The sequence below is a fragment of the Megalobrama amblycephala genome, linkage group LG13, assembly GCF_018812025.1.
Source record: "Megalobrama amblycephala isolate DHTTF-2021 linkage group LG13, ASM1881202v1, whole genome shotgun sequence".
Lineage (NCBI taxonomy): Eukaryota > Metazoa > Chordata > Actinopteri > Cypriniformes > Xenocyprididae > Megalobrama > Megalobrama amblycephala.
This window is the reverse complement of record NC_063056.1, coordinates 16,554,495-16,579,724: the sequence shown is the minus strand read 5'-3', so window position 1 is coordinate 16,579,724 and position 25,230 is coordinate 16,554,495. Positions and strand designations below refer to the sequence as shown.

The 25,230-nt window shown below is 38.5% G+C and overlaps 1 protein-coding gene across 1 annotated transcript in view; it reads right to left on the bottom strand.

Moving 5' to 3' along the window:
- Positions 1–2,453: 2,453 nt before the first annotated feature.
- c4b (complement 4B (Chido blood group)) overlaps positions 2,454–25,230 on the bottom strand; it is a 36,924-nt gene continuing 14,147 nt past the window's right edge. The window contains exons 19-41 of the mRNA XM_048152921.1: positions 24,573–24,643; positions 24,355–24,494; positions 23,295–23,513; positions 23,130–23,181; positions 22,916–23,005; positions 22,578–22,784; positions 21,819–21,894; positions 21,476–21,668; positions 21,228–21,329; positions 19,680–19,842; positions 19,344–19,558; positions 19,076–19,234; positions 18,403–18,462; positions 15,743–15,833; positions 15,419–15,590; positions 14,335–14,425; positions 11,609–11,683; positions 11,426–11,528; positions 10,771–10,860; positions 10,539–10,631; positions 10,325–10,408; positions 10,014–10,146; positions 2,454–2,783 (exon numbers count right to left, since the gene is read on the bottom strand). Of these exons, the coding sequence (XP_048008878.1) occupies positions 2,642–2,783; positions 10,014–10,146; positions 10,325–10,408; positions 10,539–10,631; positions 10,771–10,860; positions 11,426–11,528; positions 11,609–11,683; positions 14,335–14,425; positions 15,419–15,590; positions 15,743–15,833; positions 18,403–18,462; positions 19,076–19,234; positions 19,344–19,558; positions 19,680–19,842; positions 21,228–21,329; positions 21,476–21,668; positions 21,819–21,894; positions 22,578–22,784; positions 22,916–23,005; positions 23,130–23,181; positions 23,295–23,513; positions 24,355–24,494; positions 24,573–24,643 (2,821 nt within the window). The 3' untranslated portion in view covers positions 2,454–2,641. The remainder of the gene's footprint in view (positions 2,784–10,013; positions 10,147–10,324; positions 10,409–10,538; positions 10,632–10,770; positions 10,861–11,425; positions 11,529–11,608; positions 11,684–14,334; positions 14,426–15,418; positions 15,591–15,742; positions 15,834–18,402; positions 18,463–19,075; positions 19,235–19,343; positions 19,559–19,679; positions 19,843–21,227; positions 21,330–21,475; positions 21,669–21,818; positions 21,895–22,577; positions 22,785–22,915; positions 23,006–23,129; positions 23,182–23,294; positions 23,514–24,354; positions 24,495–24,572; positions 24,644–25,230) is intronic.

Below are 25,230 nucleotides of genomic sequence, written 5' to 3'. Positions count from 1 at the left end.
AGGCAAGCATTGACCTGAGCCCGATTGAAGTGATGGCCAGTCCCCCCGTGTTGCTTATGTTGGACCAACTCTCAGAGATTAGAATAATATGAGAGCATAAAGCCTGGGTCTGTTCCTCTCCTCCTTTACTTTTAGCACTCTCGCCTCTTTATGTCCTCCCTCTCCCAAACGATTCAAAGAAGCTTTACTACAATAATAAACAGGGGTTTAGACTGCCAAGCAATAATAAACGCAACACATGCACATCCTCTATGGGGACTGTATAGACTTCTATTGAATTTTTTTTATTTATTTATTTTTGTGACAGTGATTAAGATGCCACCACTGTTAAACAGTGTATAAAAGTCCAATCCCATTTGAATCAGTGACTGAATCTGTCGTTTAGAACCTCATTAACACCACAGGCTCTTAGGATTGCATCATACCTGAATGTTTATTAATTAAAATATAAATTACTACAATAAATCTTTTTTTTTTTTTTGAGTGTATCTTTAATTGCATTAAAGTCAGATGTTAGGTCAGTAGCCAAATTCAACAAGTGATTTGTTACATTGATTCAAACTGATAAGATCTTTTGTGTTTTGGCCATTTAATTAAAAGAATTGGTTCTTAATTTGGGATCTGAAAACTGTTGGCGAGTCCGAAATCACTTACTGTCCAAGTAACTGCAGTACATTTGATGAGACCACTAAAAAGTATGTTCTATATAGTATGAATGTGTGTATTATGAATGAAATCTGGACATATTACTTCCCTCATGTTGTCACTGTCATGTGACCTACAGCATCAGTTGTGTCTTCACTGCCATTCACAAATCCTCTCCTGTGGACTCATGGGATAATAAAGTGTCCATCAGATGCACACTTCAGAATCTTGGCAGAATTAATAGGTCATCCAGGCTTTTTGCCTACTGTTTTATGAATATTATGAATTCAGACATACTATTCATTTCACGTAAAGTTTTTCACCTTCTATATGGTACAGTGGGGATGAAGGAATATTCGGATACAGGGTGTAAGTTTATTTTACAGTTATTTTGTGGCATCCTATATTTTTATGTCACCGCATTCAATTCAGACTGCAAATTTGTAAGTTGAGTAAAATAGCAATTATTTTGAAGCAGAAAGCCCTTTTTGGTGCCTTCTGAGAGAAGCGTCTCTGACTGGGCTAAACAACCTGTGGTTCAGTAAGATTTTTAGCTGCTCCATATGGATTCTGTGATGCAATGCACTTTCAGCCTCCTCTTCACTGGAGTGTGCGCGCTGTTGTACACGTACTCACCCCCGCCTGCTGCTCACCTGCAGATGTTACAGAGTTTACCGTGAGCACAAAAGCCCCTCTCACACTTTCAACTGCAAAGTGAAATGATTTTCTTCAAAAAATTAAATAAATAAATAAATAAATACACGTATGCTGGGAAGCTGAATCACCCCACTATAACGAACCAAGTCTCAATGATTGGACCGGCATGAAAAAAGATGTGAAAGTGGCCTCAAAAATGTACCTACAGTGATGTGTGTTGATTTATCTGTGTGTGGTCAGTGGTATTCTGCTGAGCTGTATCTCTAAACATGGGATATCTCAGGTGAATGTCTCAAATGTATAAACCAATATGATTGGTAATCAATGGATATATATATATATATATATATATATATATATATATATATATATATATATATATATATATATATATATATATTCAATCAAGTCATCTCTCTACTCTCTCAAAATTCGTGCATATTTGTTTGCGTGTGTGTGTGTGTATATATATATATATATATATATATATATATATATTATATGTATGTATATATATAGCTGCATTTCCACCGATATTACCTGGAACAATTTGTCCCAGGAACTTTTTTCCTAGGAATTATTTCTCCACCAGACCTGTTTCTGTCTATTTCTATCGTGGTCTAAAGTACCATGAAGATTAGGCAAATTAGTCCAGTTACATAGGACTGTGTGTGACTTTCAAGTTGCATCAGCCATATTTTTTAAACTCAATTGTTGAACTCTTACTGCACGTACTGCAACAGAACATTTTAAAAATGGATGAAATAAAATGCTGTGTGGAGTCAACCAATCAAAATGAGGCATGAACTCAGCATGTTCAACACCCAAGTCCCACCCCTGAAAGTTCTTGAACTTTCCTCATGGGCAGGGACTTTCTGAGGGGGAAATTTTTAGCTGGAACTTCATTTAGACCCTGTTCCCTGTGGTCGAAACACACTGAGTACCACCCCAAAGTCTGTAGTTCTTGGGGAAAGTTCCTGCGGTGGAAACGTGGATCATGTGCATATTTTTCAATAAACTTAAAATATATTGTTTCTATAGATATAATCAACAACTTAAAATGGATAATTTTATATTTCATCATTATTTTTACTTTGATTATTTAATTTGCAATGCTTCATTGGATTGTTTTAAAGTTACTGACTCTTAAATGTTATGTAAGCACATTTATTTCAAGACATGATTACAGATAAAGAAAATGTATGTCATACAGGTTCTTCTCAGTTATCATAATCTGTAGCATAAAAAGAAATGCTGATTTACAATTCAAGATAAATGTAAATTCCTCCTCTACTGTAGTGATGTGGAATAATTAAATTCCCCCAAATTGCAGTTTAGGCTACATGTTACACCCATCAACTTGGTACTCTTTCACAAAATCTTTCAGCTCCTTGCAGTAAATCCTGTTGACTGATGCTTGGCAGGTTGAAGGTGATAGCTTCTGCTCAACCCATGTCTTTGAATCCAGCAGGTACTGCATGCTGAGAAAGAAAGAGTTCATGTATATTAGCTTTAAGGTCATCTATATGCTAGTGCAGCTGTTTTCGAGTTGCTGTTTTATGTTTTTGATGCCAAGGACCCTGAAATACAATAATATCAATTCAAAGGATCCTACATTTTTCATGTATAGGCAGCTACTGTATATTTCATGTATAAGAACTTTGTATTAAGTTATTTCCACAATACAATATAATACGTTTTTTTTCTAGTTTTACAGTGGTTTTAAATATGTTATATGTACACTGCCATTCAAAAGTTTGAAGTCAGTAAGATTTTTAAAATATTTTTTTAAAGAAGTCTCTTATGTTCACCAAGGCTGCATTTTATTGCTGTGAGTTTGTGGAAACCATGATAATTTTTTTCAGGATTCTTTGATGAATAGAATGTTCAAAAGAACATCTCAGGTTGTAACTGTGACCATGTAACCAACTGGAACCATGGTTCTCTGAGAAGGGAACAAGATGCTGTGTTGGAAGTAGTGATGCTATGGGAATGCCTCTGTGTGATTGCATTTTGAAGCATGTGTGAATTCAGTCCAATAGCATGGCGGGACGTCAGCAAGTAGCATGTGACTCATGACCAGGAAGCTATATAGCGCACCCGGACGACACAATGTCAGCTTATGTTTGGCCAAAGCAAGTCAATCACAGGTAAGCAGGAAGTATGGCAGGGCAATGTAGAGTCTCATTCCCTTCTCAGGGAACCATGGTTACAGTCGTAACCTGAGATATTCCTTTCGAGGGAGCTTGTGCAGTAGTGATGCTATGGGAACGATAATACCCACTCTGCTGTACTGACAAGTGCCTGTCTAGTGTGAATCATAGCAAGCACAAATCTAGGACATGAGTACCTATTTAGTAATTTGATTTAGTAATCAAAAAACACAGCCAATCAGAAGAGAGTGTGGGCGGGCTCTCTCGGCAAGAGCACAGCGGACACAATGAAATGGGCAAGTACATAGTAAAATTCATAAATATTACATAATTTAAACATTATTTAAAATACAAACAAAGCGACTGAACTATTTTTGTCATAGAATGCACTTGTTTGTTCGCATTGAGTTGACAGTTTGAATGTTCTTGTGCCCATTTATTTATTTTCAATCTGAGGTGAATTAGCCAGTGTTGTTTTCATTACAGCTCAAAAGCTGGGAACACAGAATGATATTCAAACTCACATTAGACGCTTTTAACATTAAATAAAGCACATAAACAATTCCATGATATTATCATTGCCATACTTTGTGTTGCTGTTTCAGCCGCGATGTTGCGGATAAATAGAAACCTTTTCTAAAATAGAATATTCGAGTGTCGCTGTCGTGGCTGGTTAGGACAAAAACTCAGATTAACATGGAAAAGATACCTTTTATTGCGTGTTGCAACATCGCATCATGTCTGGTTAGTACACGGTGTAAGGCTTGCTTTTAAAGCTGCCATACTTCTCTTAGTGTGCTCTGACAGCCATAGGTAAAGTCTGTCTGCATGCCTCATAAGCAAAAGAAATAGTCTTGACTATCCAATTGCTCACTGTCTGCTTGGTCGTTGGAGAACCTTTCCTAAGCGACCCAAAACATACAAAAAAAGCCCTGAAGTGGAAGACTGGCAGAGAACAACCGAACCAACTTCTCTAAAACCCTCCTCAGAGTGGGTGAGTCTCTCAGTGGCGCAACGTCTTGGGGCGGACACTGAGAACTGAACTCGCTGGAAACCGCTGCACCCCAAAGCACCATGGGTGGCGGGGTTGTCAGAATGGTGCCCTGAGGGCACCAAGGAGAAGCGGGCACCATATAAGGTGGTGTGAGCCACTGGTGTCACTACCTCTTAGCTGAAGCCTTCTTGGAAATAATGACAGTCCATAGATCCATAGTGGCAGACGTTCACAATGAGCACAGTTAGCCCTTAGGGTGTACTCAAACTAGGCTCTCTGAAACGTGCCCAAGCACGTTTGACCCTAAAAGCCCGGTTCATTTGACTACTGTGATCAATCCGTACCGTGCCCGGTCCATTTAGCTGTCCCTCATTTGCTTGGAAGAGGTGGGCCAGAGCACGGTTCAGTTTGTTCCGGGCACGGTACACATGCAGAACTGGATGAACAGCTATACTTTTGTGTGCGCTACTGTCATCATTACGACAACAAACATCTTTATTACTACGTGGATAGTACAATTTTCAATTAATGTAATTAATTCAATTGTAGTTGGGTTTATAACAGGTCTGGTTCTCATCTTATTGATGAACAGGAATTGTAGCTGCAAATTCCTCCATTAACGTCACCTGCCTTCGTAACAATCCTTTTAAACGTGCAAGTGAAAATCGCTGCGTGGGTAAATGATAAATCTATGAGGCAGTATCTTAGCGAAAGTGCTTTTCATCTGTTTTCTTCCATATAAAAAGTTACATCGGGGGACAATTGCGCTCAGTTTGAGGCAACCGTGCCTAGTGTGAGTATACCCTTAATGATGCTCTGGTCCCATAAAACAACACATAAATTGTGTGTATACACTAGGGGTTGCACCGACTAATCGAATAGTCGACCTTAATGCTCTGCCGTGACGCTTTAAGCATGATGTCGACTAGTCACTGGTCATAGCCTATAGAGGGCGCAGCAGGATAAAGTCCACATTTATGCTCCATATCCAACAGTTACTGGCAAATAAATGCATACTCCAGTAGGGCTCCACAAGCTATGTTTGATTATACCATCTGGATTCTCAATATTGATCGGATGAATGCTTGTATTAAACAGCTTATTGTACACGTAAGTTAATCACCATTCTAAACTGCGCTGCTACATTGGGCACACACAGACAGTAGCACGCAGATCGCGTGTGCTCATAGAATCATTCAGTAGCGCAGAAATGTATTGTCAACACTGTTCTGTGATTTATCTATAAAATAGAAACTGAAAAGTTCTAGCATTTATTTCTTAGTAACTAAACCCCACAGCTTCACTATTTGTAGAGATAAGCTGCCAAATAGAATTAATTCACACACTCGCTCTCTCACTAATGCATTCATATAAGTGTAATCTTTACTGTGCTACATTATCTGTAGTCTATCTGATATAGAACAAGCAGAAATCTGTGAGAAATACAATGACTCAAAGACAAAAGAACTGATAAAAATAAGCTGTTATGTAGGAGAAATATTTGTGGGCAGCATCATATCATATGCCATAGCTGTACACAAGGCAACCTCAGCTCGAGGTTCAAAGGCTCGTTCACACAGAATGCATTTTTGCTTTCAAAAACGCAAGACACGGACAGTGGAATGGTGGAAAAAAAACACAAGACTTAGAGACTTTTTTTAAAAATTTGAACTGATTTGAACTTGAGCGCCGCATTTTTAGAATGCCATATCATGCGCGAGTTGCTGCAAAAGATGCAAGATGTGCGCAACGGATTTACATGTGTATCTATAGCTCGTTTACATAGAAAAACAATGGAAAAGTAGCGCGTTGGAATGGAAAAGCACGTTCTGTGTGAACAGCCCCTTATTTGTTCATTAATGACTTCATCATCGACTAGTTGACGTCAACTCGACTTTAATCATATAAATATCGACTTTAAAATATCTGAAGTCATTCAACCCCTAGTATACACACCTGTGATGTAACACGGGCAAGGAGGAACACACAATCTAAAATACTGGTTATAACTTTTACTGAGTGTAAATGATTATGGGACAAACAAACAATAAATATGATAGACAGTTCACACAGAGCGCTTTCTGAAGGTACAGAAGCTGACATTGTTTGGTCTGGGTGTGCTATATAGCTTCCCGTTCATGACGTCACACGCTATGGGCTGATGTCTTGCCATGCCACTGGACTGATTTCACATGTGCTTCAAGACACAGTCACGCAGATGGGTTCCCATAGCATTGCTACTTTCAAAGCAGTGTGAATTCCCTCGAAAGGGAACAGCTTTTATTTGAAATAGATTTTTAGGGGTTTAACCCTATTGTAATTGTTACATTTTCCAAGGATCAGCATTCTCACCTAAAAGTAATTGGGCAGACCAAACCGTAAGTCGTAGAGACTTGAAACTTTGAGGGCTGGTAGTACTCATACCGCCTACAATGTCACCAAGGCTCGTCCCGATTGGCCTGACGGGGGAGGTACAGCAGTCAAAAGTACGAAATGGCTCATAACTCCTGAGCCACTAGGCCTAGGCTCAAGTGTGTTTTAGGCGGACAAGATGCATGTCTCGTCAATTCTCTGGTATTTTGAGTTTTTTGAAAACCTACTTTTGCGAACTAGTCCTAGGTTTTGACCCGATTGGAACCAAGGGCCTCAATCTTTTGTCACGATAAAAAACATGTATCTATGCAACCGTTAGTCCGATCAATTTGAAATTTAGCATGCAGTGTCTTGGTCCTAGGGAGCATGATAGTCTATGAGGACATTGCCGCCATCGGCCAATGAAGTTTGAGCACCTATTAAGCAAGGTTAACAGAGGCCAGTCAGAACGAAACTCGGTGGGCATGTTTGACTCAGGATCCTAGAGGTCTGTAAGAATTTTGAAAGAAATCATCCACTAGTTGGCGCTAACGAGTTTTACGCCTCTGTAATCATGTGCGGTTTCACAGATCCACACAATATTAGGGCCCTATGCTTCCCAAATTCCATTTTATTTTTTTCCAAATTCCGTTTTTTCCATTTTCATTTTTCTGGATTCTGTTTTTTTCCATTTTAATTTTTTGGATTCAATTTTAATGGTTAAATTAAATTTTAATAGTCAAAAAGAATGTCTAATTAATTGAATTCTTAAAAACAACAAATTTATTAATTAAAAAATTTATTTTTATGAATGTTTTGTTTTTTCAGAAATTCTGTTGCATATTTACTTTTTTCTGGCAATCAAATGAACGGATAACATTAATTAAATTTATCATTTAATCATGAAATTAAACTTTTTTTTTAATCAAACGAAGTGCTGCAAAACAGAGCATTACTGTTAAAATTAAAACATGGAAGAAAAACAGATTGTTCCTAAAAAATATAGTCTTAATAATTTATTAATATTATTTTTAAGCCTTTTAGTGTTAGTATATATGAAATCAAAATTGACCCTATTTACTTTGTTAGTGCATATTACTAGTCTTGAGGTGAACAATTAATCCGTGCAAGTTAATATACTGAAAAAAATTGTTTGTCGCGGTAATCTTTAATCAAAATCTGAAAAGTTACTTCCGGTCTGGAATAGCTTCCTTCTCTGACAACGTCACTTTGACGGCTTGGGTTGAAAACGCGTAATCCACTCCAATCCTCCAACCGTGAGGGAGAGATGGAGGAGGAGGAGTGCTAAAGTAAAACTCCGCCCTTTATTCAATATTCCGTTTCACTTGGAAGTATGTCACAACACTGGAGAAAAGACATTTGCAACTTTAAATTCATGCATCATGGAAATCATAGGGCCCCATAATATGCGTATCATTTGATAGATCTCCTCATGCTTAACAACTTTGCCTCAAGAACCAATGCTGTCAATCAAATTGTTCATTAATTATTCATGGATATCTGAAAAACCTACTTTTGCAAACTAGTCCTAGATTTTTCATCTGATCGGAACAAAACCAGTGCAGGACAATTCTCTGGACGCTCTAGATCAATAATTATCAAAAAAAGTTTAACTTTACCCTTTGGGTTGCTATAACAGGGTCATTTAGAAAATGGGCGTGGCAAAATAAACTCAAAAGCCTATAAATCATAAACGAAAAATCAGAACTTGCGAGCACATGCATTGTGTTTTGGCACACAAAAAGTATTCTTGTCGCTTCATAACATCAAGGTTGAAACACTGTAGTCACATGATTGTTTCCATTTCACATGACTGTTTTAAATATGTCTTTAGTACCTTTCTGGGCATTTGAAAGTGTTAATTATCTTGCTGTCAATGGAGGCCTCACTGAGCCATCGGATTTTATCAAAAATATCTTAAAGGGGGGGTATAATACTATTTCATGTATTCTGACTTATTTACACTGTTAAAGAGTTGGATTCTCATGCTAAACATGGCCAAAGTTTCAAAACATGAGTTGGATATATGATGGAGTATTTCTGTTCCAAAAATTCTCCTCCAAATCGTCACAGGTGTCGGATTTCTTTTTCAAGCGTGGTCCTAAGTGACGTCAACGAGGGTGGAATTTCCTTATATGGGCACTTCCCCCGGAAGGGCGATCGACGCACAGAGCAATAGGATCGACGCACGTTCGTGTTTACGGAAGTCGTCGGCAGCGCTGCACAGGTCACAGGACTGCACGAAATCAACAATGTCACCAAAGAAGTGAGTTTTTGGTTGTGAGGGAAAGATAACCTTGCTTCCTAACTCTTGCTGAGAGTTTTGTTCTCACCCATTACATTGATGCGCTCTCGACATTTGTTATTAAAATAACCATAGAAACTGATCGTTACAATCACTTTTTTATTGGTTAAAATGAATGGAGAATATTTTGTGTTTTTCCGCGGCCGCTCAAGCCCTCAGGATCGGTGCTTATGGTTTCAAAAACAAGGCCCAGTTAAACTCTGGATTTACAGATCGTTTGAAACTGAAAGATGGAGCGGTCACAGTGATAATGATCCCGGTCATGAGTCGAAACAGCAGGTGGTGAGTGAAACTGCTTCAAATGTCTGTTTTGGTGGCAATAGGCGCCTGAGTGCATATATCGTAATGTAAACAATACGAACGTAGTGAATTAATACAATTATTATTCATCATTTATACGCTATATTCATTATTGTGATTCAAAAGTTATCCAGGGATAATGCAATGGTGTATTGTGTGTTTAAATACAGTTGTTTAGCTGACCATTGATAGCTTGTAGACGATCTCTACACAAAAGCTGCGCATACACGTGATAGCTCGTCACTCTCCGCTCACAGGACACGCCTCCAGGCACTCTGCTTTTTTCGGAAATACTCGGTACAGCATATATATCTTTTATAAATATGATTAAACTAAAGACTTTTTGGAGATAGGAAGGATGCACTACTACTCTATAGGAACTCAAGATTAACATAAGATTTGCGAGATACCCCCCCCCCCTTTAATTTAATCTGAAGATAAATGAAGGTCTTACGGGTGTGTAATTAATGACAGAATTTTCATTTTTGGGTGTACTAAACCTTATAGGCTATTAGGAACAAAAGGCACACACAAACTTTCTATCTCAATAAAAAATACAACCGCTAAATGATTAAAATATACTTACTTTCCATTTGAGTCTTTGGTGGGGCCATCATTACCCATGATGAGGTATGTATTGCCCTCTTTCAGCTCACCCTTGCAGTGCTTTCTCTTGGCAAACACCCGTGTGCTGTCTGGGCTAATGTCCAAGTCTCCCGCTGAGGTTTATAGGTTAAAGTCTTAGTTTATCTGAGCATTTCTAATAAAATAACAAGCTCAGCACAGTGTCCTTTCTTCATTTATTTTTTAAAATTCTCATGACTTGATCTGTATTCATCATAATTACTGTAAAACATGCAACACTAATTTTCAGGATAAATAATAAAAATGCCTTACTATTTCTGAGGACCACATTCACAGATGTTGAATACAACTTAAAGTTGCTCTCTTCAGTAACTGAATTCACAATGACTTCAAGTGCTGTCAGAAAAAGAATGAATAAGTAAGGTCATATATGCCCCAGCTTGCCATAATTTCTCGAGTTAATAATATTTCATTGAAAATTCTTGACTCTTAAAGATCTTTTACGTTTAATTATAGTGTCACAAACCATAGTCAATGTTGGAGTGGTAACAAGCATAATCAAATCTGTCCTTTTTGGTGATGTTCATCTCGATTGTTTTCTTCTCGGTGAAACAGCCCCCTGATGACACAGACCATTAGATTTAACTATGGCATAAAACTCAAACCGATTCTACAATAAATCATCAGATTAGTGTACTGTAGATATGCTGACGGGTTTTATGTTTGTTTGAATGGTAAACGAATAACTAAGAACCTACTTTCTGCACATTGGCACACATCATCTGAGCACAGGACAGAAACCATGTTGCTCCTCTTGGGGGCGCTGTACAGCACAGAACATCTCCTGTCTGTGAAAACGATGGGGATTGATATCAAATCAGAGCATCCACAATAAATAAAAGGGGTGAAAATATAGATTAAAACAATTTTTTTTTTAAAGTACTCTGTATTCATGTTGGTTTCAAATGTGTGTGTGTGTTTTTTTTTTGTTTTTTTTTTACTTTTATACCATTTTAAAGAAAAGTTTCAATGTAACAACTCCAAATATATTGTGTTGTACTTTTAACCATCAATTAAAAAGTAAAATGTGTTCGGGATTAAGTTCAGCCAACTCAAGAGTATGCTCAAGGTTAACACACACGACATTCTCAACAGAGCGACGAATCTGGAGCACTCCGGAGCAGGTTATGTTCTACATACCCTGAAAGTTACCTCTGTTTTTGAAACTGAAAGTTGAGGTTATTTGCTTACTTACCCTTAAACATACACAGGTATGTCACATAATCTGCTTTCTGGAATAACCCCTGCTATTGGGTTCATCCTTAATCTCTGCGTGGTGAACTGTTACATGTATCACCCTGACATTTACATTATGCCCCTTTATTCAATATTGAAATAAGAGGAATAGCTTGCCTGGTTCATAGTAATCGTAAAACGTAGCAGGAGCTGGTTGAACTAATTCAATGGGCACACTTTGCTTGGCTCCGAATGCTATACAGGCCTCACCTTCATCTATCTGAGGGGTGACAGAGAGATAAGTTTGATTTTTATTATAGGGAGATGTGATTAACTATGACTGTGTGTTTGTCATGTCACCTCATTGAAGTACAACAGCACTCTTCCACGTGTGAGCTCATAGTGAGAAATATATCTGTCAACCAGGTCTTTCAGCTGTTGGTGAGAATGTTACAGAAAATTAGAGAAAAAATAAAAACAACTGAAAAATGCAGAAAGACCACTCAGTCCATCATAAGATTCAGACAAATGAATGTTAAAACACAGGATAAAGACAAGGATTACACATTTTAAATAATTTCAATTATGACATATGAATATAATGAATATGGCAATGTTAAAGGTGCCATCAAACGTTTTTTTTACAAGATGTAATATAAGTCTAAGGTGTCCCCTGAATGTGTCTGTGAAGTTTCAGCTCAAAATACCCCATAGATTTTTTTAATAAATTTTTTTTTAACTAAATTTTGGGGCATAATTAGAAATGCACCGATTCAGGTTGCGGCCCCTTTAATTCTCGTGCTCCCCCGCCCCCGGATGTTTACATTTGATTCTAAATCAGTTTGAGGCTGTGGTCTGTGGCTAAAGCTAACATTACACACTGTTGGAGAGATTTATAACGAATGACGTTGTGTTCATGCATTATACAGACTGCAAGTGTTTAAAAATGAAAATAGCGACGGCTCTTGTCTCCGTGAATACAGTAAGAAACGATGGTAACTTTAACCACTTTAACAGTACATTAGCAACATGCTAACGAATCATTTAGAAAGACCATTTACAAATATCACTAAAAATATCATGATATCATGGATCATGTCAGTTATTATTGCTCCATCTGCCATTTTTCGCTATTGTCCTTGTTTGCTTACCTAGTCTGATGATTCAGCTGTGCACAGATTCAGACATTAATTCTGGCTGCTCTTGTGTAATGCCTTGAACATGGGCTGGCATATGCAAATATTGGGGGCGTACATATTAATGATCCCGACTGTTACATAACAGTCGGTGTTATGTTGAGATTCGCCTGTTCTTCGGAGGTCTTTTAAACAAATAAGATTTATATAAGAAGGATGAAACAATGGTGTTTGAGACTCACTGTATGTCATTTCCATGTACTGAACTCTTGTTATTCAACTATGCCAAGGTAAATTATATTTTCCATTCGATGGCACATTTAATGTATTTGGTCTTAGCAGACTAGATCTGCTATGCTGCTGCTGCTGTTAAGCAAATATGGACTTGCTACTGCTATTAGATAGTCAGACCAGCTGCTGTGAGCATGTAAGATATGCTGCTGCTGAATGAATAGAAACACATAAATCCTGTAGCAGATCTTGACAAGTGGAGCTGGTGGAGGTAGACGGTTTCAGAGGAATGAATGGTACTCTGCAAGACTAGACTACAGTAAACACTGAACCAGACTCATTGGCTGTAGGATAAGCATCTTGTGTCATATTGTAATGCAGTGCTTTTCAAAAAAGTTTTTAAAAGCGACCCTCTTTTCTTCTTTTTAGATTGACGTGACCCATATATACAACCATTTACATGCAATCAAGTCAAGCCATAAGAATACTAATCCATGGGAGTTGAGTGAATGTTTATGAGCAACACCTGCGCCAAACACTGGTCTCAAGTCCTTTGGAGGAGCTCTGGAAGAATAAAAGGAGTGATGACAGTGTAAGACGAGAGAGGACAAGGCCTGGGATTACCGTTGTGGTTTTGTTTATGTTTATGGGCTACTAATGTAAAGATGGGCTACTAATGTAACACTACCGAAGCCTTTGCATCACCCCTGAAGGTGTCTTGTGATATCTGGCACAAAGACATTAGCAGCAGATATCTCAAGTCCTGTAGGTTGTGAGGTGGAGCCGCCATGGATCAAACTTGTTGGTGCAGCACTTCCCACAGATGCTCAAATGGATTGAGATCTGGGGAATTTGGAGGCCAGGGCAACACCTTGAACTCTTCATTATGTTCCTCAAACCATTCCTGAACAATGTGTACAGTGTGGCAGGGTGCATCATCCTGCTGAAAGAGGCCACTTCCACCAGGGAACACCATTGTCATGAAGGGCTGCACCTGGTCTGCAACAATGTTTAGGTAGGTGGCACATGTCAAATTTAAGTCCACATCCAGGGTGGCACCCAGGGATTCCCAGCAGAATATTTCCTAGGGCATCACACTTCCTCTAGCAGCTTGTTGTCATCCCACAGTGCATCCTGGTGCCATCACTTTCCCAGGTAAACGGTGCACACGTACACAGCCGTCCACATGATGTAATGGAAAATGGGACTCTTCAGATCAGATGACCTTCTTCCACTGCTCCAAGGTCCAGTTCTGATGGTCACATCACGGTTTGTGGTTTGTACCTCCTTAGACCATTGTTGGTAAATTCTCACACCTGCTGATCGGGATCAACCAACAAACCTTGCCATTTCAATACTCTGATGCAGACACCTTGCCATAACAATTTGACCCTCATCGAATTTGCTCAGATTTTTATTCCTGCCCATTTTTCCTGCATCCAACACATTGATTATGAAAACTGATTGTTTGTTTACCATCTAATCTACCCATAGATGTGGCCTTGTTTGGAGACAGTCAATAATATTTCCTTCACCTGTGACTGAACATAAGGTGTTTTGGCTCATCAGTGTATAAATTCTATATAAACAAATATTTTTACAAATATTTTTTTAAATATAAGAGTGCAAGATTTAAAAAAAGAAAATCTTTAAAGGAAAAACATGCCAAAACGTTAATGAAAATAAAGTCAAAATATATTGGATAAGATTATGGTTGACCTTTTCCAGATCTGTATTGATTGCATCAAAGCCACTAAGTAGAGTGATGTCAGCAATGGCCATTCCAGACAGGTTCCTCCCCGGTGTGTGACTGTGAGAGAAGACAGATGATGATGATGATACAGATCAGGGGTTCTCAACTCTGGCCTTTGAGGTCCACTTTCCTGCAGAGTTTAGCTCCAACCTTGATCAAACTTACATGCCTGTAACTTTATGGCAGGGATCTCCAACCCTGCTGGAGGGCTACTGTCCAGCAGACATCAGTTCCAACCCTGCTCCAACACACCTGTCTGTAATTATTAAGCAGCCATGAACACCTTGATTAGCTGCTTCAGGTGCATTTGATTGGGGGTGGAGATGAAATCTGCAGGGTGGTAGCCCTCCAGGAGCAGGGCTGGAGACCCATGCCAGAGATCATATTATTATAGGGAGATAAGAGGGTCTGTATCTCTTACCATTGGAGAAAGGTAACGACTACGTGGTAACGACTACGTGGTAACGATCACGTGCGGCACCTCTCAGCCTATCGTGTAATGGCAGTGACATCAACATTCCCTAGTCTGCCTTCTCTTGAAAAAATACATTTTTATCAAGCTAAAATCTACATGTAGTTCCCAACAAAAGTATTGTTAAGTGTAAAACATGCTGAAGATTAGCAAACAGGCTGTGGATTAATTAAATGATTAGCTATTTCCCCACCAAAGCTGTGTAATCAGCATAGTGAAGCCTCTCATCCATTGACATCCATTCAAAAAACAGCCTCTGGTCTCCTTCCCTGCGTAGCACCAGAGGCGGAGCGTTAACATCAGCCGTTACGTTTTTTTGGCTAAAGGTTGCAGGCTTGCCTTCCAGTGGCTTTGCCCATGCTTTATAGTAATCCTGACGACCTTGATTAGCTTGTTCAGGTGTGTTTGATTAGGGTTGGAACTAAACTCTGCAGGAAAGTGGATCTCGAGGGCCAGAGTTGAGAACCCCAGATATAGTTTATGATTATAACAAGATTATGCAAGATTATGATAATACCCTTCAAAACAGCAGATTATGATTGAGTTGACTGATGTTTGTCCGAATACTTTTTTCTCACCTGACACACACTGTATAAACCACATCATTTTGTGTGTTTTGAGTGGTGTCTCTTCTTTGTCTGCTGCGAGCATCAAACCACTCAATGCCTGACTGGGGGAGATCTTCCTCCTCATTCCTCTCTTCTGCCAGTTCATAGTCCTCATAGTAATTGTAAGTTTGTTGTACTTCAGCTAATGTAAGAATAATTGCAGTTATTGCACTGTGACATAATATATGTATATTATATCTAATAATCTGCATAAATTAGATATGAATATATGAATAAAGTTAAATGTATAGTTAAATTAGGCCTGAATTCTGCCATAGATATTCCGTAACTCACTTGTGTATTCCACTTTTCCCCTTACATTCACATTTATTGACAAATCAGCGCAGTTGGAGTCTTCCTTAAGAGCATAATATGCCTTTGCCACCTACAGTAGCAAAACAGAATATATGTATATATCAGCATTTATTTGATCAAAAATACAGTGACAGCAATATTTAAAATAATATTACAAATTAATTGTTTTATATATTATATATTTGTGATATATATATATATATATATATATATATATATACATATATGTCATCTCATTTTGGAATGAGACACTGTGTCATAGCGTTGATTCTTGGGGAACATCAATAGACTGCACCTCAAGAATCACCAAGGGTGGCTGGATGAGTAGAGGTGCCCCCTAAGGGCCCCAAAGAAAATCCAGCACACAATGTCGAGGTTTGCCCAAATTCCACCCACAAGGGGAGGCTCTTAGGGATTTTGGATAGTGCCTCAGCCAAATTGGAAAGAGCTCTGACACCTAGAGGCAAAGCCATTCCATGGGCTTCATAAGTCAGAGAAACTGCATATGTTTTCCAATTCAAAAGGCACAGTTAGGTGACTGCAGACCCCTTGCTGTGACCTCCAAGCAGACCCATAACTGAGTAGATTCATGCCACTGGCCTGAGCAGTGGATGTAAATACTAAGAGTGTGACTAGACAAAGCTTTTCTTGCTCTGGTGATTCATACAGCGAAGGAAGAAGGCCTGAAGTATGACTGAATGAGTAGTCGCAAAAGGAGGAAGCTATTCTGAACGATCTCCTGCTCTTCTAAACAAAGTCAATGCCAACTTAAAGAGGCAGTAACTACTTGGAGGCTGACTCTAAGGGTTGAAATGGAATAAACCTTCCCAGACCAGAGAAAGGTCCCAAGAAGGAACTTGCTGCCTGTAGATAGCCCTTAGCTGCCTGACATCATGACAAAATGGAGACACCAAGGGGTGCCTCCCCAAAAAAGCTCTAAGCTCGAAGTTTGGTAGCTAGGAGAAATAGCAGCCATGTATACCTTAAGGGCAGCAGGGGCTAGCTGATGAGAGGCACTCTTGGAGAACTCCAGCACTTTACCAATTGGACAGTGGACTGGGTTCAAGTGGTGTTTTCCAACCACAATGACTCAAAGAGTAGCCATTTTAGGGCATACAATTTTCTTGTAGAGGGACCTCTGGAACTCAGAATCATTTCAACAACCTTAGTTGAGAGACTGGAATCTATGAGCTGGTGCCCCTCAGGGGCCAAGACCAAAAGTTTCTAGATCTCCAGACTGGGGTGATAGATTGACCCATGCACTTGAGACAGGAGGTCTCTCTGGACAGAAATCTCTCAAGGAGTGCCATACAGGATAGACACTAGATCCTAAAACAAGACTTGGGCTGACCAAAATGGAGCCACTAATAATAGGTGCAGTCGGTCTTGGCGAACCCTCACTAGAGGAAAGGTGTACAGACCAAGCCTCAGCCATGTCTGTGCCATGGCGCCCAGTCCTAAAGGAGCTGGAGGTGTGAGGGCGAACCAGAGGGAAAAAGGGATCGACTCCTCGGAGGCAAACAAGACAACTCTGCCTTATGAATTCCACCAACTGAAAGTGGATTTCCCCAGGCCTCATCCCTTCCCTCGACAGTATGCCTGCTTCCAGATTTGCATGCCCCGAAATACTGCATAATGGCAAAGATCGACATGCCTGCATAGTGGTTGAGTCCCATGCAGCCCCGAGAAAAGTGGTTCTCTGACTTGAATATATCACACTTTTCTTGAGGTTCAGTCTCAGACCTATGCACCTTATATGGACGAGAAAATCTCGTTCTCCAAATCTCCAAAAAAAAAATCTCCAAATCTTCAAAGCTAGATACATTTTAACATTTAACTCACAAAGTCAAATGCGGTCAGTAAACAAACCAAGTTGTATTTTACATGGTACATTTAGAATAACTGAATTTTTCTGTTTTTCTTTTACTAAAACATCTTGGGACCCCTTGCACGCAGCTGGAGAGACAAAGGGGGACGTCTGTCTGCTTTCACTTCAAACTGCAAGCATGATCCATGTCAGCAAATGTGGGATCTGAGCCACAAGGTTGCTTTCAGAGTCAGTAGAGAGTACAAGAGATACCCGTCTCAAGTTCCGCCTCTGCCAACTCAGTTGCAATCCCCATAATCGAAGCCTCAGCAAATGCGGGACCCGAATCATGAGGTGCAAATGCCTGACTCTGATTGCTCGAGAAGAGAGCAATCATGGAGCTTGGAGTTTCCTTTATTGCGTAACACTCACAAAAAGGACAGTCAGCCATTTTGAGTGCTGGCTGAGCATGCTCCGCTCCCAAACACATAACATACAGATCATGTGTGTCATCCCCCCCCATAATAAAGTGGGAGCAAAACTCCTAATCTTAGAATTTCTGCTTGCCATACTGTCTAAAAACAGAGTGAGACAAACAATATGACAAACAATATCACACAAATGCAAACAGACAAGTGGCTTCCTGAAAACAAAGAAGCTGGGGATTCCGTGATGTGCCCTTTTATTTGTCTTGCTGACAAGCTATGCTACATCACCTGACCTCACGACAGCCAATCAGGATTGCTGTGTTTTCACACCTGCAGAAGCATTCCCGTAGCGCCAACGCAGCTTAGAGTTTCAATGTAAAGGATATAAAATACACACTGCTCACTTTCATTTTAACTTTTCCTTCTCCTGAAAGGCTTACATCTATTTCTCTTCCTACTAGTCTCTGGAAAGACAAAAGAGATAACATGATAAACAGATCAGCATGAAAAAAATACTAAGATAAAACTAAGATAATTGAAAGTCACAGTGAAACTATGTTTATAAGAACATGTTAACTTACAGTGACACCTTAGTACAGCAGGCCAAATTATGTCCTTAATATCCTCTTTTCAATATACAGTACTCTATACACCCCCATTCTTGTAGGTATATGTGTGTGTCATGCTACAGTATTTTATATTTAGGACAGAATTTTGACTTTAATCTTTCATTCTCCTTAGCCATTTTGTTAGATTTGTGTCTGTCCCAGTTATTTACCCACATTATTGAACCTACATGAATTATTTTTATTTTAAAAGAATTATTACTTTTTTCTATTTAACACAATTTCCCATAAAATGAACACATATCTAATATATATTTGCTGCAGTATCTTCCATACAATTCTAACATTCATTTTTAAATGTTTTTGTAATGAAATGGGGTTTTAGTAAAGATTTTATAATAATGTGTGTATTTTATATAACAATAGAAGCTTTCCCAGTGGGGTTCACAAACTTTCAAGTAGCAATAGCTTATCTGGTTATATTACCCAGCCACAGGTTCAAACTGTTTACCTTTAATTCTGTTTCCACTTTCTTTTCATGTTTGTCCAAATGCAGCTTCTCCATCTCAGACCTTCCTGGAACGGTGAACTGTGCACTAACTATAGTGATGGGGGTGTCTGGTATTCTCAGTGCATACTCTGAGAGGGCTTCCAAAGCCATGATAGTGTCCTAAAGTGTGTTTGAATAGAATAAAATAGTGTCATTTTACAATTCCTCCAAATACTCTTTGTAATCAAAGTAACATACATACAATTTCATTCAGTCTCATTAGACTTACCTGTGTTGATTTGAAACCACCTTCATAGTTCTCTTGTGAAGACAAGAAGCATGCAGCAGCATGTGCTGTTATTAAGTCATTTTGCGCTAGTGCAGTCAGGAGAGCGTATGCGGTGGTCTCTACTGTTAACGCCATTCCAGGGGGCACACGATTACTTTTAACCTCATTTACCAGTCGCATATTGTCATCATCTTGCCACACAAGACACTCTCCAGCTTACCAGTTCAATTGAGCAGGTGAGAGGAAAGAATTCACAGAAGTACATTAATGAATGACTAAAATGAATGATTAAAGTCAAGAACACTTCCATAAAGAAGTCAGTACTTGGTATGATACCTGGTTTTGCAAAACTTTTGAGTTTACTCCATGCTGACAGTGCTTGAGTTCGGTCACTGAGGCAGGTTGACAAACAGTACGCTGTAATGGCTAAGGCATAAGGTCTTTTCAGATCATCAACCCGTTTAAGGAGGAAGTTGGTGGCACGAGAGATGCTTTTCTCCTAGTGAGCATTAAAAGCATTTTTAAGAGCATTTTTATTAAAACATTGTATTCTTTTTTTAGTATCTATTACAGCCTTTCTGTCAATCCAAGCTAATTGGAAATACATAACTCTAACTACATTTCTGCAAAACTGCAAAAATGTACTTATACATACATTTCACTGCAGTTTCCAGCTGAAATGACCACTAGAGGCAGTAAAACACCAATAACTTTTGCTCCTTTTGACACAAATTATTTACGGGGATTACAGGGCAATTTATAATTAGTAATAAAGATTTGTTTTCATCCAGTTCCTTGCACAATAGCTACTTAGCTACACTTACCATAATGAATGATTTAGTTTTGACATTTGCATCACATAACTAGGTCCATACGTAGGCCTATAGCTTTGATGTTGTAAACATGCTTGGTAGCTCACTTGGTACAGCATTGCACTTATGATGTGGATAACTTGGGGTATGAGTCCCGTGAAACACAAGTCACGATCCTCAACAAAAGGGCTCAAAGCCTCATAGACAGAAGCTAAATCAGCATGGTTGCTTAAGCATATGTGTTTTTGTCTCACTTTTACTTATGCTCACACTGTTGATTTCGGTATAGTGTAGGTGGTACATTATTTTCAAACACGATAAATCATTAACCTTTTTTGTGTAACACAACAGACATTTCATTTTTAAAGTGCCATGATACGTGCGTTGACCAACATAATACAATTTTGCCAAAGTCGCATGGTTCTGAGAAAACTGACACTATTTAGAGCCAGGGGCATTTAACATTGAAACTGCTGTGAAATGTGCTGCAAGCAATGTAATATCATTGTACAAAAAATGTACCCACAGGCACTTTTTACGTTTTATCGCTTACAGCACCTATTGTGAGACACAAAAGTTCAGCGAAATTTACCAGGAGCAACGCATTTCAGGTTTTGCAGAAATGTATCCAGAGGCATGTATTTCCATTGCAGTTGCTCCACAAAGTATTGGACACTCAAGTCTCACTTTACAATGTTAAAATTTCAGTGCATTTTATACAAAATATATACCAAGTGATATATTTTCACATTTTTACAGAGCCCCTAACATGGACATGGAAATAAAATATTTTTATGCTTTTGCATTCCCCTCACACTTTGTTTCTCTAAGAAACTTTAGGTTCACCCACAAAAGTTTTGTATATTGAAAGTGAATGCAAAACTGGTGATAAAATAATGCTTTTTTTAATGCTTTTGTGAGAAGGGCAAATACAAAAGCATTAAAATATAATTTTCCTGCCATCTCACATTTTTTTTCATCACCATATCCTCTTAGTTGTGCTGTAAATTGTGGCTTAGGTGTCCAAATACTTCTTGAGGCCTGTGTAAATGATGCAATCACTGGTTCTTACCACATTGGTTATTTCTCTGTCCAAGAAAGGGAGGGAATGTTTGAGGGCTATCGTGATAAAAGCTGTTAAAGAGGCATCTTGTTCAACTCCTCCAATACCTCCCTACAACAAAAACACTGAATATCAGCACAATTAATGCAGTACCACAGGAATGCAATTCCTGTTTATACGATTTTGCAATGTTTGACAGGGTAAAGCTTTTTGCAAAACCCCTTGGTTTACTGGCAAATGATGGGAGGCATTCAGACCTGCATTTCCCTGTGATAGACTGGATTAGCATCAGTGAAGGACCCATCTGAGCTCTGTGTTTTAATCAGATATGTGACTGCTTGGCGGATGTCCTCCTGTGAAATCAACCTTTCTGTTGTTCCTTGCTGTTCAAGAGTTTCTATCTGTCGATCAGCCACAATAGACAGCACTTTCACCACCAGCGCAGTCAACCTATGAGAAATGATAAGCCATCTGATACTTCAAATTGTTTAGGATTCAAAATCTAAAAAAGTATATTTTATTGTGTAAAATATATATGGGATGTGGCAAGTGCTGCATTCATTTGCATGAAACATTTGTATGACTTTATTTTTCATTTACCAGGTACTTGTCGGATGCTTTAGCCAGGCTCCATAAGATCCATCAGGCTTTTTGAATGTTAAAATTCGATCATAAGCTGCCAAAATAAAATGACACCACAAACATTTATAGTGACAGGGTACAGCCTGACACAAATTGTGTTAAATCATAGACCTTAGTCAGGAAAGAGGTTATATGTAATGTTTTTGTTAATGAAAACTTGGCTTTGAGGGATATTTGGTGCTGACTGAAGAAAATTCACTCAAAAGTAAAAAAATATGTCATTCATTTTTCACCTTTTTTTCAAACCCATATGATTTTCTTACTTCTGTAGATAAAATTCAAAAGACTTTTTTTTTTTTTTTCAGATTCCCCAGTAGGCAGATTTAGAAACTTGAACAGACTGTACTAAGCGTCATAGCTTGCTCTGATTTATCTTAACATGACATCTACCCAGACTGAGGTCCATTGGATTGACATTTTTAAAAATATATCTTTAAATCTCTTATGTGACATTCAGTAACAAATAATCTCACAGGAAAACATACTATTTTATGAAGTTACGAAGTGGCAATTTCATATGAATTAGCAGGGACATGATTAAAAAAAGTAGGTACGAGTGAAGGTCTACCCCTTAACATACCCATCACTGGGGCGTAAGTAGGTTATAAGAAAACATATGGATGAGATCGTATTGAATTCATATGAATTACCCAGCTAAAACGTCAAATAGTTTCAAATTGTCATGAGATTGTGTTGTGCCATACAGGTACACTAAACCTTGCTCAATGAAATCTAATGCTTTGTCTCTGGATCCTGCTTCCAGTTCCAGCCATCTTTGGCTTTTGTCCAGGTAGCGGATTGATAAAGCAGTTGGAGACATGAAGATCATGGTCTGCTCTCCGCAGCCTTTCGGTGCCCGGATCAGATTTTCCACTTTGGATGGTGAGAGTAATGGAACAGCAGTAGACTGGGCAAATGCCTCTCCTGCATAATAGCAAAAAAAAAAAAAAATCTATTTCAATAAATATTATTAGGTTTGACCTCGACCCATAAATAATGTTAATTATTTTGAAAGCATTCACAACAACTTAGTTTTTAAACATGTTGCTTTGGACCTTCTAGTTTGACAAACAGGTTGACATCCGTTTCAGGAACGGTGTTGTTTGGGAAAAATCCCTCGATAGAGAAGCGCCGGTCACTTCTACCTGATGAACAGAGTTCAGGTTTTTATACACGTTGAGATTACCATGTCAACTTTTTAAGCTTTTTTCACAATATGTGTATATCTGAATCTGTAATGGGTGATCAAACGATAGCTAATAATCTCACCATTCAGATTAATAAAATAAGTCTTCTCTTCTCTGATTTCCACTCCCTCATTCTGAGACATAAAGAGAAAGACAAAAGATAGATTTTAGGATCACTGAAATCCAATTGTTCCAAACAAAGTATATGTCATAAATTTGAGTATTTTGTCATTCCACTTTCCCTTACCTCAACCAAGAGCATCTTTTGAATAGAATCCACTTTTTCTTTTTCTTCATCATCTTCATAAATTGCAATAGTGATAGGGATTTGGCCTATTATCATGGGAACAGCAGGAAAAGTTACAGTTTGAGATGACTTTTCCTCCAGACTGATTCTGACCGTGGAAGATGAAGATGCTGACCCGGGTGAACAAAGACCATCCACTTGTTTCATTTGCACAACAAGCTGACCATGAAAGTGATGAAGAATCTATATTAATCTCAAAAATCATTTATATACTATTCTACTACTGTTAGGGTGACCAGATTTCTCATGGTGGAATTATTATTATTATAAATTTCTATAAAAAAGGAAATTTACGAACAATACGACAAATACAATAGACATACAAATTAAATAAATGTTTTTCAGATACAGTTTTTTTTTTTTTTTTTATTAGGCTACTGTCCCTTTAAGACTGAATTCATGGATGTAATATCCTGACACATATCCGGTTTTCACCCACCTGTTTACGTCCACTTGAGACATAACCGACAGTATTACATGAGATACTCCACATGTGGACATTTTGACAACTATGTATGCATTTGACCATTCAGGCACAAGGAGAACTGTCTGGGATCGCGCGCAAGGAAAGAGAGAGCATGCGCGCTTCTGGTGTGTGTCATTCAGAGCGAATCCACCTATCCTGCATTCATTAATAGCAAGTTAATCGATAATGAATTGTGACTGGATCGGATGGTAATTTTGTTTTACGATAAATTTTATTGGGCTGTTCTTGCACGACACAACACCACAACTACTACTACTACTACTACTATTTCTATGATCACCCAGTCTTAAGGAAATATGAGGAAAGATGAAATACGGGACAAAGCATTATATTTTCTTAATAAGTCGGGAAAATAGAAAAATAGAGCTGAAATACGGGACTGTCCCGGGAAAAACGGGACGTCTGGTCACCCTAACTACTGTATTACAATGTATAATGATTTAAAATGGACAAGTAGAACAACAACAACAAGATCCAACAACAACAACAACTGAAAAATTTATTTAAACAAACCTTCCTTTCCATCATTCCGTAATTAAAGATCACCACAACTATAGACAGTTGCTCAAAGCGTTTGACCGAATAGGGAAGCCTCAAGGAAATAAACACTGGCTTAAATACAAGTAGGTCAACAGGTTCTGCCACACAAAAACCTGTAAATAATAAAAGTAAAAGGCTTAGTTTGTTGGTAGGTTGACATTAAATTTGATAGCAGTGAGAGGGAAAATTACCATGGGATGGAGATAAGCTGAGAGCCTGGATCTCCCATGTTGTAATGGAGTGGGGTAAATGGATTGTGTGTCTGGAAGAAAGACCAAGTGCAGTTAAATCATTATATAAGACCCTTGTAAATCTTAACACTGTTTTAAAGGAAACTCAATGTAAACATTTTATATTGTAATAAATGTATATGTATGATATTTTCACTACCGTGTCCTGACTGCATGCGATAAGATTCCAGCGACAAGCAGTTTGACTGTCCACACTAGACGCGACGCGGCAATGAGAAGCGATAAAAGTCAATCAAATACTACAGCCAATCAGAAGAGAGTGTGGGCGAGTTCTCTTGGCAAGAGCACAGCGGACACAGAAATGGGTAAGTAGCTAGGCCTACATAGTAAAATTCATACACCACTGAAACAATCTTTGTCATAGAATACACTTGTTTGTTCGCATTGAATTGATAGTTTGAATGTTCTTGTGCCCATTTATCTATTTTTAGCCAGTGTTGTTTTCATTAGGCTACAGCTAAAAAGCTGGGAAGATAGAATGATATTCAAACTCACATTAGACGCTTTTAACATGATATTAACCTGATATTATCATTGCCATACTTTATATTGCTGTTCCAGGCACGACGTCGCGGAGAAATAGAAACCGTTTCTGAAA